Source organism: Myotis myotis, unplaced genomic scaffold, assembly GCF_014108235.1.
Source record: "Myotis myotis isolate mMyoMyo1 unplaced genomic scaffold, mMyoMyo1.p scaffold_m19_p_3, whole genome shotgun sequence".
Classification (NCBI taxonomy): Eukaryota; Metazoa; Chordata; class Mammalia; order Chiroptera; family Vespertilionidae; genus Myotis; species Myotis myotis.
The window spans coordinates 174,458,840-174,475,542 of NW_023416335.1; the positions used below are offsets into that span (position 1 = coordinate 174,458,840).

Here is a 16,703-nt window from a genome sequence, read left to right on the forward strand (position 1 = left end):
TAGCCCAGCCAGAGTGGCTCAATGGTTGAGCGTCAACCTATGTATTAGCCAGGACGTCATGGTTCGATTCCTGGTCAGGGTACATGCCCGGGTTGTGGGCTCGATCCCCAGTGTGGGACTTGCAGGAGGCAGCCGAACAATGATTCTCTCTCATTATTGATGTTTCTATCTCTCCCTCTCTGTTCCTCTCTCTGAAATCAATAAAAAATCTATTTTTTAAGAAAGAGCAAAACTGTAGTATATCCATACAGAGAAATATTATTTGGCAATAGAAAGGAACAAATTATTGATAATGCAACAACTTAGATGAAATCTCATAGGCATTAACGCTGAGAGAAAGGACCGAATCTCAAGAAGTTACATATTGTACAATTCCATTTACATAACATTCTTGAAAAGACAAAACTGTGGTGATAGAGAACTGATGATTGGTTATCAGAGGTTGGGATGGGGAGGGTATGAGGACAAAGGAATAGCACAATACAGGGGAGGTCTTGGGGGTGATGAAACTATTCTGCATCTTGATTGTGGCTGGGGTTACACAAGTCTATATATATGTTAAATTCATAGAACTATACACCAAAAAAGTATCTGTGAGTCTATAATTAATTAAACGAATCCTACAAATCTATTTATTTAACTTATAATTCCCAAAAGCACAATCAAATCACAATTATTCAAAGATGACTTGTCTGTATATTGTTAAACCCTGCTTTCAAATTCCTGATGATGTTCATAGGGATATTTATTTACTAGTATAGTAGGTTCAGCACATGTTGGAAAGAACTTTCAACCAAAAGGCATATTTCTCTAGTGGAATCCAACAGCCAATAAGCAGGCACTAACGTGGTTAAGAGTCAGATTGCCTGGTTTAGGGCACCAGCTTCACTACTTTTGGACACGCTGTTTAGGCTCTCTTAAAGAGGGGAGAGAAATAGGACATGCCTTGTAAGTTTATTGAGAGAATTAAAAGCGATAATGAATGTAAAGCGCATGTGATAAACTATCATAAACGTGAGCTATGATATTATTATTTATTTAAACCAATTAAAAACAGTGATAATTCTCTACTGTTTGGTACTTTGCATTATTTCAGAGAGGTGTGAGGTCCATCCCCAACAAGTATGGGGAGCAGGAGAGAAAGTGGGACTGAGCTTTCTGACTCTACCCACACCACGCCGTTAGAGAATGGTAAAAACATCTGTCAGTTGGAAATGTCAATTTCATCCCAATAACCAATTACTCGGCCAGAAACAACGAAGACTATAAGAAAAGCTTGGTTATTTATTGGATGCGTTAATTACTGAGTTTAATCTTTTCCTCCTGACACAAGTCATCAGTAAGCACATTTGATATTGTACTGAGTAATAATGCAGTGACCCTTTCAAGAACTAGCCAGGTATGAAAGGTTATTTACACTGATAATAAGATCACCCAGACAGCTCTCCTCTTCCAACCTATGGGCCTGTTTATTCTTTTGGTGCCAGGATGTCAGCCACGACGTCTTGCTACTGTCAGAAGGTGCTGGGGCCTCTCCCTCTACTCCAATGTATCTTTCTAACTTATTGTTTCTGTCTTGCTGTGTGTGAATAAGTCTGATTACCAAACTCTGAAACAATAAATAACACTTACATAGTCCTCAATTCCTTATAAATCACTTTCATGAAAAATATTTATCTTCATAAAAATCATAGGGAATAGGTGTTATTATAACATTTATATAGTAAATAATAAGTTTAATCACAAAACCAGTAAATGGTCCAGTTAGAACCTAAACTCAGATTCCCTGATTTATAATTCTACACTCTCACCACACCACCATTGATACAACAGAAGCAAATAGATGTTTAAAGACTGGCTGAAGAGCTCTCCATGGAACAAGGTGAATATGTGCTGGTGGCTGAGGTCCATGGCATCTAATTGCTGTTTAAATGATGTTTTTCATTTACTCAGTCACAGCAGGGTCCACCTATTTGCAGGTTTAATGAAAGACTAAGATGCGTGTGATATTACTATACAAAATGTTACATGTTTTCCTAGTCTATTTGAACTGCTATAACAAAATACCACAGGCTGGTCGCTTAAGCGACAGGCATTTATTTCTCACAGCCCTGGAGCTGGGAAGTTGAAGATCAAAGTGCCAACAGGTTCTGTGTCAGGTGAGGGCCCACTTCCTGGTTCACAGGTGGATGTCTTCTCACTGTATCCTCACATGGTGGAAGGGGCAAGGGAGCTCTCTGAGATGTCCTTTATAAGGACACTCCCACCCCATTCATGATGGCCTCCCTCTCATGACCTAATCACTTCCCCAAGGCCCCACTTCCAAATACCATCACATTAGGAATTAGGTTTCAACATATAAATGTTGGGGGGGAACACAACATTCAGTCTATGGTATATGTTGTCTAAAACAGATCCCATTCTATTTCTATGATACTACAGAGTAGAGGGAAATAGTTTCTACACACTGAATTTTGGGCACTGAAATTTCCCAGGCATCTGGCTTATAGTAAGTAAGCACTGAGGAGACCTCTGCTGAATGAATGAATGCATGACTGCAAGGTTGAAAATCCAAAAAGATAAAAAACAAAGACAAAATACTCAAAACCTAAGTCCAACGTTTCAAATTGTCAAGGATTCCCAACAAGAGTAAAGACAGTCAACAGTATCATGCTTTTTAAAAGCAAAGACCTATTTTTTTTAAGAGACACTGGACGCCAGTCTAAGACGGTCATAACCAGGATGCTGAGGCATCCTGCAACTGTGTTACATGAGGACGTGCTAATGGGTCTAAATATGTTTATCCTGAAACAGAAGACAAAATAGTTCTTTCCAAATATTTGAAGCTGTTGGGCATGAACTAAAATTGTCAAGTGGAATAGGAACTTTTTAAAGTGTGTTCTCTATAGATCCAGAGGCTAGAAATATGGCCAAGCTGGTAAAAATTGCAGGGGTCAACTTTTCACTGAACAAAAAGGAGCAGTTTAATACTTAGAGCTGCCAAGCAATGGGAGGGCAGCCTTGGGAGGGAGTTGGAAGACAGGGAATTACAGTAATTTGGTATCTCCATTGTCCAAGGCATTTGACATAGGACCTGTACATTAATATTATCATCTCCATGTTAGAAATAAGGAAAGTGAAGCTTAGAGAACAAAAATAACTTGTCCATATCAACAGCTGGTAAGTGGCACAGCTGAAATTCAAATCTAGTGGTAGTTTTGTTTGTTTGTTTTTTCCAGTTCAATACAACTCAATAAACATTATTTTTAATGTCTGCTTCTGACCAGGCACTGTGCTGGATAATGAAGATACAAAGATAAATGGCAGATAAAAGTCCTTTCTTTTTTTTAATATATATATATATATATATATATATATATATATATATATATATATATATATATATATATTATTGATTTCTTACAGAGAGGAAGAGAGAGAGATAGAGAGTCAGAAACATCGATAAGAGAGAAACATCAATCAGCTGCCTCCGGCACATCCCCCACTAGGGAAGTGCCCGCAACCCAGGTACATGCCCCTGACCGGGATCGAACCCAGGACCTTTCAGTCCGCAGGCCGACGCTCTATCCACCGAGCCAAACCGGTTTCGGCTAAAAGTCCTTTATTAATAGGACTCACAGTTCATCTTCTCCGTAGTGCTAGAAGTGTCTGCGAAAAGGCAACATGACCATTCAAGTCTACCGGGAAAAAGTTATTAACCTTAACCAAATAATCACTATTGCTACACTCATACCCTAAAAGTTTATAGATGTGGATTCTTTATGATATAATAGACATAGTTCTAAAATGTTGGCATAATAATAATAGATTTCTGGAAATTCAGCCACTGGCATATTTTAAAATATTAAATGGCCATATCCCAGTAAAATATTACCAACAAGTTAAAAATACAGCTATTGTGCTAAAGCTTCAGATATTTTGCCAGAAATTTCATTAGCTTGAGGCAAGATTCAGAAAAGGGAAACTTGTGCTCTTGGCAACTATAGTGACATGGCTTGGGGGTGTCTAGATCACAGCTAGGTTTTCTGAGTTCAGATCCTGGATTGTCACTTATCACCCATGTGCTCTGGACAAGTTACTTGACCTCTCTCTGATTCACATGCCCCATCCGTAAAGTGAGATGATATAATAATAGGACCTACCTCTATAGGGTTGTTATAAGAATTTAGAACAGTGCCTGCCACATTGCTGGCAGTCAATAAACGTTCAGCTATTTGCACTTTAAAGTATAGACTTAATCTCTACTAAGGTCAATAATCCAGTGTGCCACTCCAATCTTCTGCTTTCCACCCAAAGGGGTCCATCTTCTGGCACGTCTCTTTTTTTACCCAATCTTCTGCTTTCCACCCAAAGGGGTCCATCTTCTGGGACATCTCTTTTTTTACATAAATGCCAGTTCTGGTTAGGAATACTGGCAAAAGTGCACTGTATGCTTTGTAAATATTGCAGTAAATTCTGATTTATCTTATTAACAATTGAGACTACTCAGTAGTATTAGAAGTTTCACTATCCTATTTTGTGATTTCATCAATGTGGATTTTAGTTTAACTTAGTACCAAGTAAGTGTTCAATAAATATTGTCCAAATAAGCCTATTTAGGCTATCTTCTAGTCTAGTATGTTAAGGCCTATAGTTTTGGAGATTTAAAAAATGAAATTCCAACGTGTTTAATAATTATCTGCTTAGGCACTATAGTAATCTATATGTTCTTATTAAGCTCTCAGCAAAATGATGCCCATCAAGGCAACCCAAAGATTTTTTTTTTCTCCTCTGTCACTGGCCCTTGTAGGATTAACTCCTAATTTGGTTAAGATTAACTCCTAATTTGGTTCTTTGACTTGGGTGATTCTTTTTATACTCCCTATACTTAAAAAAATTACTTAAAGCAGTTTTCCATTAAAGATATATATACAATAAGACTGATTAAAATGTTTAAAGATGAGAAGATTTATATGAAACATCTAGGTTCATATCTCAACAGAAAGAATTTTCAAGGTAACAAATTCAAAGATGTATTCATCTAATATTTCTTTAACTTAAGAAAATGGACCTATATAATAAGTGATATCTTCAACAATATTTTAATGAAATATGCAGAAAGTTACCAATGACAACAATTTGTTTATTATGTATTTACTACATAGTAAAATAATCTTTTTACAAATGCCATGAGTAAAATCCTAAAACTTTTAGCAGAGTTGTGACCAAATATTGATTTTCTAACTCTAATGCATAAAATTTTCCATTTTTTCCACTATATTATCCTATACCTACCATATATAGAAGAAAATTTGACCTTGTAATCATACAGACATGTGCATATACACATGCAAACATATGTATAAAACTTTCATAATTCACACACCACATATACACACACATATACTTTTGCCAGTACCAATAATCTTATTGAAGTAAGAGATGAGTCCTTTCAGTAAGTAAAAATGACTCCATTAACTAAATGATTAAATTCACACAGCATCTGTCAAGCTGACGATTTACTACATTTTGCATTGGTTACCCTTGTCCATTTTTCATGGTCCATCAGGTCATGATTTTTTTTTTCGTTTCATGATCTCGTTTGCAATCACTATACATCAGTCAATGCCCAGAATGTGAAAAATAAATAAAATTGAGCCCACAATAAAAACATATCTAGAATTTTAATTTAATACCAGTCATCAAAAGTCTGGATCAATATACCAAAAAAAATAGTATTCCTTTTCTCATTTTATAAATGTAATCAGTTCTAAATACTAATAGTCTTATTAGCTACATTAAAACATGAGGCATGGATGAAAAACAGCAGGCCTTGGGGTGTAGTGATACCACTAGCTTTTAGCCCTGCAAAGAAAACATCAATAAATTATATTGTTGGCACACTCAGAAGACTAGGAAACCAACCAACAGCTTGCCTTATTTCCCCTTTTAGTTACCTCACAAACCTGACTGAATACATTCATCAGCTAAATAGCCTTGAGCTATTTGAGATTAAAAATTTTGGATGTGACAAGTTATTCTCTTATTGCAAATCAACTACTGAAAATGCACAAAAATCGAAGGACTATAACCAAGTGATTCATTCAGGGGATTGTGGTACTTAAAGCAATTCCCTGAATTGTGAGCCTATGATATTCCCTTTCCCAGCCTTTGCTTAGCCCAAACATCTAAATTAGTGGTTCTCAAAGTGTGGTCTCCAGAGCAACAGCCACAGATGCATGTGCTGTGAACTTATTAAAAATAAAAATTCTTGAATCCTGTTGAGACCTACCGACCCAGACCCTCTGGGGGTGGCGCCCAGGACTCATGCTCTGATGAATTCTCTCGGTGATTCAGGTGGTCACTAAAATTTGAGAACTGATCTGAATAAAGGACTCCTAAAATTATTTTTGCCTTTGATGCCTCACTTTATTCCTCACTTGCATCCTCATTCATAATTACCAACTCCTGCTGCTTATTATAGATCTCCTCATTGGAAACCACACTCAAGCACAGTGTGAGGATGCTCAGTCAATCACTGCTGTCTTATCTCAACAGAAAAACATCTCTGGATTCTCTGCCCCTTCCTCAGCTGCAGCTCTGTGACTGTAGGGATGTACACCTTTGAGGATCCATCCAACTGGCCATCATGACTGCTTGGCTCATTGGTCACAGTTCTCCACAAATCGCCTGAATGCGCACGCACTTGGCCCTCATGTTGTTCATGTCACACCCTCTCTGCTAACCTGCCATGTGAACCTGCTGCTCAAGCTGCTGAGGTTGCCCCCTGTGGATGTTCAATATCTTGTTTAATCAAGGATGATGGTTTGTGTCACTACATGACCTTGTGCAGTGGACCCGTCTCATAGGGAAGCTTGGAATAGGAAGGGGGACTGGTAATTCCTTAGGAGGAGGAGGAAGGGCTGGCACTACAAAGGGTAAGCAAGTGATGCCCCAAGCCCAGCACAGAGAGATGAATCAGATAAAGAACTGGAGAGCAGTTTGGTTTTCAACAATCGTTTGCAGCTAAGGGAAGTGAGGCAAGGCATCACTTCCTGAAAACTATCTCACGTTCTTATTACTTAAGTGCTAAGAATACTACCTTCACCTTGGTTGGCTCCTTTCTCTGTCTCCACAGATCATACTACTATATTTGGGTATGTCCAAAGATAATGAACAGGGCAAAGCAGAAACCGTACTGTAGATATTCATTATAATATGAGTTCATTATAATATGGACACGTGTACATGAAAATTACTGATTAAATTCCAATAAATTCTGGATAACATCTCTCAAAATAATGAAACGCTATTTGTAACATGTCACTGATTTTAAGAAACACATCAGTGGGTTACTTCTATTATATTTCACAACATTAACATTTTTCATCCTATCTTTTCCTATTACTAAAATGCTCAACTAATAAGCCCCCTTGGTAGTGGACTTAACACCTGCTGGTCAACCTCTGCTGCACTGGTGTAGTAATTCGAGGACATCAGCACCGCTTCTGCAGCTTTCATATAAAAAACTGGAGTAAATGATTTAATATGAAGTTTCCAAAAATGTTCTTAACAGGGTTTGGTGGATGAAGCTGCCTTTCGCTCACTGTGTCCCCAACATCACTGTCACACTGACTCTACCTGGCCCAAAATGGTCTGGTGCGTGATGCAGCTGTGGGAAAGCTGGAGCGAAACAGGGAGTCCAGGGGAAGCCCAGAGACTGAGGAAGAAAGGCTCCCAGACCTAATTCATACCAGCTCTAGTTTGCTGCCTTGTCTACAACCAGAGAAATCGCCTATGGTTCTGCATCGCCAAACTCTAAGAAAACTCCCCCAGTGTCTCTTTGCCCAGTGCAAAGAGTCTTGAGCTAACCTTCCTGTCATTTTGAATCAGTGCCAACACAGAGCATCACAGCCAACCATTCTTCTCCACAGTGTATTACAACAGGGAAACGGGAGAGAAGTGTTAAGGTCACTACATGTATTTTTTAAATATATTTTTATTGACTTCAGAGAGGAAAGGAGAGAGAGAGATAGAAACATCAATGATGAGAGAGAATCACTGATTGGCTGCCTCCTCACACACCCCACTGGGGATTGAACCTGCAACCTGGGCAAGTGTTCTGACTGGGAATCAAACAGTGACCTCCTGGTTCATGGGTCATCACTCAACCACTGAGCCACACCAGCCAAGTACTATATTTTTTAAACACCTTTGCGGAAGCAGCAAGTCCACTTCCCAAATGCTCAATAAACAAAGGTTTTAATTCTTAATGAGCAATAAGAGAGAAGCTCATCTCAGAACAAGCTGCCATTTCACTAAAATTGCAGGAAAAGTGCCGGCATCGGAATTAGGTGCTTCTTGCTTAATATAGCTCCTCTGATAGAACTTGATCCTATTTCTCTCGCCCCCAGATTGCTCGCAGGGTGCTTGTTTACCTCCTTCAGGTCCTGCACCACAGCGGTGAGCCTCTCGTTCTCTGCCTGTATGTTAGTGACCACGGCCCGGCTCTGCTTCAGTTCGTTCTGCATCTCCAAGATCTTCCCCAGGTAGTAAGCTTCCTTCGAGGCTGACTCCTGCAGCAGCGTTTCCTCCCGAGTCTCTCCATCCTCAGCAACTTTCCGGTGGATGGAGAAGGACTGCCCAAAGGCCTGCAGAGCATTTGAAAAGAAAAAGAGTACACAGTGAAATGCCTCATAAGAATGCTAGTAAACAGGCTTGGGGAAATGCTTTGCTTGTAGGAAGAGCTGATCTGCAAGACCTCCAGAAGCAAAACTACATTTCTTATAGAACAGTCTAGCAGCTTTCATTGATACTTAATTCAAATTCAATTAATAAGGAAAAATAATTTTTAAATGTCTTGCTAAAAAATATATATAAATATATATAAATATAAATATATATATAATGGGTTAAAGAAAACCTGAAAAACATTGCTGCTTAAACATTGCTGCTTGCTTTAAGTTACCTTTTTTTTTAAAAAAAAAACACACAAATCCTAAGAAATAGATAGTTCAGTGCTAATGAGCTCATCCAAATTCATGTTCTCATTTTCATTCTAGAAAAAAATCCCCAACATGCTTTTCAAGGAAGAAAGCAATAATTTCATTAGCTTTCTAATATATTAGCAGTAAGGATATACCAATCTTGAGCAGTAGTACCCTTATGACAAAAATCATCAAACAGCATTCAAATTGCCTGGTACCACAAAAAGACTTTGAAATAATGTATAAGAAGACATATAGGTAGCTACTTATTTCTGAAAAAAGAAAAACAGAAAAATAAATCAGAAACTAATGAAATTGGTGAGTGAGAAGGGGGTAGAAAGAATGGGGGAATGAAATGTGATACAAATGGTGGGGGTGGCGCTTTTCTGAGTATACCTTCTCATATGATTCTGACTCTTAGAACTAAAGTAATGTTTCACATACCTCCCCAATAAATGATAATTAAAATCAACCTCCATGTGTCAGGGGAACCCAAATGGAGCACAGACAAGCAATGATCCTAGCTGTATTGCAAATGAACAACATAATTACACTAAAAGGGGTGGAGAAGAAAAGACCTAATCTGAATAAATTTTGGAAATCAGTATCTTTACTATATATTACAAAGCTAAACACAAAATGAACTGTACCCTAACACTACTGTCTAGTTCATATATTTTTTCCTCACAAGAATTATGAAATCACAATTCTGAAACTTTTTGTTGTTGTTAATCCTCACCCGAGGATACATTTCCATTGATCCTTTAGAGAGAGTCGAATAGAAATGGAAAGACAGAGAGAAACATCTATGTGAGAGAAACACATCAATTGGTTGCCTCCTGCATGAGCCCCAACCAGGGCCTGGGCCAGGGAGGAGCCTGCAACCAAGATATGTGCCCTTGACCAGAATTGAACCAGGGACCCTTTGGTCCATAGGTCAATGCTCTATTCAATGAGCCAAACCAGCTAGGGCTGAAACTTCTTTAGATGTAAACAAGAGTTGAGCAAATAAGTAAATATAATACAGATAATGAAAGCCAGATCTCTCACTGTTGGAGAAAGAAGTTGCAAACAAGGAAGGGGGGATGACTAGAAGGAAACTAGTGGTATTGGGTTCCAATTAGAAATGTCAGGATGAACTTATAGTCTTTAATAGGTAGATAAATATTGATAGATTGATAAGTAGATAGATAGATAGATAGATAGATAGACAGACAGACAGAGGAAGAGAGGGGTTTATATGTGTTTACATACATATACATACTTCCTAGCTTTGTCAACTGCGAGGGCATAGAAGTAATGACATATCCGTAGCAATGAGCATCCCTTGCACCCAAATTTTGTTCCTAAATATCAATCTCCAATGAAAAGAACTAGAGGTATTTGGAGAAATGACCAATTCTTGGGCTGGAGCAAAATGATCTTGGTACATCTTGTGGTACCAAAAGATTAAGTAACAAAATACCTTTTTTAAATGATGGGGCTCTGTCAAGAGACACAAGAGCCTACCTGAAGGGGCTCCCATGGCCAAAGATGGGAGAATGAGGGCAACAAAATAAATGTAGTAATGAACTATGATACATAGAATAAAGTAAATATCCATGAGTCCACATTGATATAATAACTGAATAAATGAGGGAAGAAATAGCTCTTACAGAATTCTAATTAATAAATTTGAAGGAATGATGGAAATACCATCTGGCAAAAACCAAGTCATAACTGTTGCAGGTAAGAATTATCAGTGGAGCCCTGATCAGTTTGGCTCAGTGGCTAAAGTGTCGGCCTATGGACTGAAGAGTCCCAGGTTCGATTCCGGTCAAGGGCATGTACCTTGGTTCCTTCCTCTCTGTAAAAAATCAATAAAATATATTTAAAAAAGAGAATTATCAGTGGAATATAAAATTAACAGGCAAAAAGTATGATGAGAAATAGGACATCTGCATAGTCTTAAAGCATCTTTTCCCAATAATTAGACTACAAGCAATGAGACATATTGTCATCATGTACCCTCTGATATAATCCACTGAGAGAGCACAGCATCACTTCTGTGATACTCTTGCCAAACATGCATAAGCCAATTCTTAGCATAAAGAAGTAAAATAAACCCAAACTGGGAGACATTCTACAGAATATCTGGCCAGGACTCTCCCAAGTATTGAAGTTAGGAAAAATGGAAAAGACTCCTCCAGGCTAGATGAGAATAAGGAAACACAACAATTAAATGCACTTTGGGGTCCTGGACCTACAAAAAGACAATATAAAACAATTGGAAAAACTGAAATAAGTTAGTCCTATTGGTTAATATTATTATATCAATGTCCATTTTGTTTCCATAATTAGATTATGATTATGTAAGATGTTAACGTTTGGAGAAGCTGTGTAAAGGGTACAATAAAATTCAGTGTAGCATTTTTACAACTTTTTTTCTGTGTCTAGAGTTATTTGAGAATAAGTAAGTATAATCTCTGCCCTAAAGAAATAGATAGATCTGCTAAAATACTGGCACATAGGGTTATAAAAAATGTATGTGCGCAAACTCCAAAGGGATACTATATTCAGTTAGAAGTACTACGGCTTTATTCTGTAACGTGTGCTATTACATTTTGAGATTTAAAATGTCGTAAGATGATGCTTCTGGGCTATGTATAGTCCATGAGGAAATAAGGCAGGAATGAACCTCTGAAACTCAGTTTCACACTTGTTACAAACCTGAAGGCAGAAAAGGTATGTGTTAGTCATTATAAGGACATCGTAAAAGTCAGGAGGAGACAGCTTGGTTTAGTGATTCCAAAGACAATCTGGCACTCTTCTCCAAATTGAACTCATAGAAACAGAAATGTTAAAAAATACTAACCTGAAAACCCATGTCTCAATAAACTATCTCCCTTAAAATCTCGACATGGATCAAAGTTAAAGGATGGTTACTAAGCATCAACTAAGGAAGAAATATTCCAGGATCGATCACCTGTACAGAGCGAGCTACTGCTGGTGTTAGGCTTTCAGACTCTGGACAGAAATTATTTGAGAAGCCAAATTTCCACATGTGGTACAAAGCACACTGACTCATGAATAGATGAAAAGTTATTTTTGGAAACGATGTTTACGTTACTTTTCCATCAGTAATGGTCAGAATCTGTGAGGTCAAGTCTGGATTCACTACATCAAAAAGCCTTTCGGGGCAGGGGAAAGAGTTCTGGAAACAATCTCCCCATGTGACCTGGGAAAGTCTTCAGCAGACTCTCCCCGGCAAAGGAACCCTGATTCTATAGTCAAGTATCAGGACAATTTGATACTGAAATCAATAAAAATTTTTAAACAAATAAAATAAAATGAGCATGAACTGTGTGTCAAACAGTTTAGATGTAATTACATAAAATTACATCTAGTTTCCTTTGCCCAGTGCCGGTTTCCTTTTCACAACTACTTCCCTGCTTCTATGTAACAAAGAACTTCCACAGGGCCATTTTCTTTACTTTGCCTGAGTCAAATCAATAGACTCAGACAGTCTATGGCTCTCACATTATTCTCAGCACACAGGGAATGGTCTCCTGGTGGCTAAAAACAACCCCTAAGGTCTTAACAGCAATGAACATATCTGGATCCTGCACCAGTGGAAAGCTTTAAATTTCATATATATTCACAGAATAGATTTTCCCCAAAAAGTACCAAAAACTAAAATTGCAAATATAACAATTTTGATGAATCGTTAGTTCATATTTATTGCAGTTTAGAAACCTTAACTGAACATATGGGTTTCCAAAATTAGTCATTTTTAAATAAAGAATTTGGTCCTTCACTGGACCTGATTTTAAAACCAATGAAAGGATGAAAGGTTATGCAAGGACATTTTTACTTAAAATAGAAAAATAACACCAATCCTGCACAGCCTACAGATAAATGCCCAATAATCTGCATTTCCAAATTTACTGATAACACTACTCAGAAAATATCTGCATTTTGGAAAGAGAGGGTGAAGGAGAAAACGCCCCTACTTTACCTAATTCCTAGTTGTCAGTAACTGAAATTGGGCAGGACGGCCAACTGCCACCTATCATTTGCCTAATTGTGAAGGTTGACTATCAGACACCCTGGCTCTGTCGGATACCTCCCCCCTCCGTCACCAGTCCAAGTATATCCTGACAATGCTGAGCCCAAGAGAAACAATCTTTTTTGAGGCTATTGAAGCTGCATCCTTGGCAGAATTCACAAAACTAGCTCCGATGTCTATTTATAGGCAACCCTAAGGTAGTCATGCTTCTAGCTTTATTTTGTCCAGATAGCAAATTCCTTTTAGACACTGCAATCATTTCATGGATAAGTTTTATTTAAAAATAACTGAGGTAAACTGACATTTCTATAGAATGCACTATGATTTCTCCTCATGTGTGTAGCTACAAGTACACAATACTGCTTGACTATATTCCACTGCCATGTGTCACAGTTGCTGTAAATTACGTAGCAAAGTCCAATTAGCTCTATAATAAGTATCTTGTTTTTTCTCCTTCCACTCACATGACTTCAGAATCCAAAGAAAATTGATATTTTTAACATTTATGTTCAGGACAATATGTTAGCTGTTAAGCAAAACTTTCATACTTACTATCCTTCTCATCATATGAAAGATAAAAGAAATAAAAGTTTGGCTAGCATATTTAATAATAACATTATCTTTAAAGTCCATGTCCTTGGTTACAGAATTTTCATTCTTTCATTAAAATTTGTGGGAGAACAGTGTATTAGGTCACCCATGGACGTTAGACAAAATATTTTTTATTTGAAATACTAAAATTCATTCATTCATTCATACATTTGTTCATTCATTCAACAGTATTTACAGAGAACTGTAACAGATACTGCTTTAGACACTGAGCATTCAGCAATGTTCTAGGGGGGAAAACCTCTTCTATTGGGAGCATACATGTTAGTGGAACATAAATAAACCTGCCAGTGTGTGGCATAATGTTGGGAAAGTTCTAAAAAGAAAATGAAAGCCAGGGTAAGAGTATAAAATAGCACTGCCCAACAAAACTCTCTGGGATGATGTAACTGTCATCCAGTATAATAACCACGTCCCACAAGTGGATCCTGAGCTCCTGATATGTGACTAGTGTGACCAAAGAATTGACTTTTTAATTTTATGTAATTAATTTTAATTGTCCCATATGGCTAGTGGCTACGGTGTTGGATAGTCCAGGGGAGAGAGAGTAGAACAGGTGCACAGAGAGGGAGCCTCATTAGTGAGGACAGTCAGAGAAGATGTCTGTGAGCAGACAGACACCTGCTCTGAGCAGACACCTGGACAAAGGAGGGAGGGAGCCAGAACCTGGCCTTTCCCCAGAGGACCAAGCCTACATTTAAGTGTTGCTAAGCAAGAAGTACAGAGAGCCACGTGCTTCTATATAGACTATCAGTGGCAGTTCTGTAAAGTCTCTACCACAGCACTTTAAGATCTGGGTGCTTCAGGGAATATGTGGACATGATTTAACTTGTAGAAGTACAGGGTTGGCAAATAGCCTGTCACTGAAATTCATCCTCCCCAATGCATGATTTTTCCTTCTTTGAACATATAATAAACATTTTTTGACCAATTATATTTCTTTGTTGCCTCAGCTACCAGGAAATTTAGCATTATATGCCCTGTAGCAGTTAATTACAATACCTTAGGTCTCTGGTATAATTATCTCCTGTTTTCTGTATACTGTTGAATTCTTATTGTTTTTACTCCCATTGTATCACTTTAATCTACTTCAAATACTTTTAAAGTAGAAAGAATATGAGTTATGATCCCATCAAATGATTTGAATAATGTTTTAAATTAAGTCTTAAGAAAAGTCCATGTAAAAGAATGGAGTGTGAGCCTGACCGGTGTGGCTCAGTGGCTGAGTGTCAACCTATGAACCAGGAGGTCTCGTTTTGATTCCAGGTCAGGGCACATGCCTTGGTCGCAGGTTCGATCCCCAATGTGGGGCATGCAGGAGGCAGCCGATCAATGATTCTCTCTAATCATTGATGTTTCTCTCTCTCTCTCTCTCTCCCTCTCTCTCTCTCTCTCTCTCTCTCTCTCTCTCTCTCTCTCTCTCTCTCTCTCTCTCCCTTCCTTTCTGAAATCAATAAAAATAAGATTTTAATAAAGAATGGAGTTTGAGCCCTAACCGGTTTGGCTCAGTGGATAGAGCGTTGGCCTGTGGACTCAAGGGTCCCAGGTTTGATTCCAGTCAAGGGCATGTACTTGGTTGCGGGCACATACCCACTGGGGAGTGTGCAGGAGGCAGCTGATCGATGTTTCTCTCTCATCGATGCTTCTAACTCTCTATCCCTCTCCTTTCCTCTCTGTAAAAAATCAATAAACTACAGCGGGGGGGCCTTGACTTACGAGTGTCCCGACTAACGAGTTTTTTTAGATACCAGCTGTCTCTCGGCTGATTTTTTGCATTGAGTTGATAAGAGTAATTTGAGTTAACGAGCTCCTTAACGAGCTCGGTCTCAGAACGAATTAAACTCGTAAGTCAAGGCCCCCCCCCCCCCCGTTGTATATTAAAAAAAAAAAAGAAAAAAAAGAATGGAGTTTGAGCTAAACTTGTTAGAACTGACTAAGAAGCACTTCCCAAAACGCTATATTCCAGCAGCTAAATGTCCTGGAGGGTATGATCCAATTAGAAAAAAAAGGGACCATTGGAGGTGAGACATCCCAAAAATACCCGACTGGGAGAAATCCGTTTCCATGACTCATATGTTTAATCATCAGAAGTCAAAGGTTTCCCTGACAATTAGAATCAAGCCTGATCCTTGAAAAGGGCACTTGTACTCACAACAGGCAAAAGAAGGAAAAAGTATATGCTACTGAGTTGGACTAACTTTGCCACTTACTAATTGTATGACATTGGGCAAGTTACTTAACATTCTGTGCCCCAGTTTTCTATCTGCAAAATGGGAATAATTTCTATTTTGCCCAGCCAGTGTAGCTCTCTCCCTCTCCCTGCCACACTCTGAAATAAAAAAAAATATATACATACATATATATATGTATATATATATATGTATATGTATATATATATAATGTTAAATTTTTATTTCATTGCACTGTTGTGAGGCTTGAAAGAGAAAATCTATTGTATCACTTAGAACAGTCTTGCTGCAAATATAGTAAGTGCCCAATAATTATTGGCTTTTATAAAAGTAGGAAGCCGTGCTTTGGAATCGCATGCACTTGGGTTTAAATCTGCCTCCTCTGAAATCTTTGGCAAGATTTCGAATGTCTATGTCTCAGTTACATCAAGTGTAAAATGAGAATAGTAACGTCTGCCTTAAAGGTAAGAACAGATTGGTCCTTAAAAGGTAAGACTATCAGATATGAGGTATAAAATCCACAGCAAAATGCCTGAGACACAGGAGATGCTTATTAACTGTCAGTGCCCACCCTTCTCTCCTGACCTTTGGAAGTCTCAGGCCTGACACTGGCAGGCTGTGTGGCCACTGGGGGAAGGTTTCCCAGGAGGCTGTTCATCTCTTTATGCTGAGCAGCTCCTTACACATTTCAGAAACACCAAATGTGCTTCCAAAAAGGGAGCTCTGATGTATGTTCTTAAGCCATTAAAAATGAAGAAACAAAACCCACACAGAGAATTGTCTCAAGATACAGGCTCTAAGGTTTATTTTAGCAAAGAATTCAGTTTTATCTTTTTAGTGAGAATTTTCAACTTATTTCTTAACCTCCCC

At 38.2% G+C, this 16,703-nt stretch overlaps 1 protein-coding gene across 4 annotated transcripts in view; it reads right to left on the bottom strand.

Moving 5' to 3' along the window:
- BICD1 (BICD cargo adaptor 1) overlaps positions 1 to 16,703 on the bottom strand; it is a 200,382-nt gene that overhangs the window by 103,796 nt on the left and 79,883 nt on the right. For all 4 annotated transcript variants that reach the window (XM_036300638.1, XM_036300637.1, XM_036300636.1 and 1 more), the window contains exon 2: positions 8,439 to 8,651. In XM_036300638.1, coding sequence (XP_036156531.1) covers positions 8,439 to 8,651 — 213 coding nt within the window. The remainder of the gene's footprint in view (positions 1 to 8,438; positions 8,652 to 16,703) is intronic.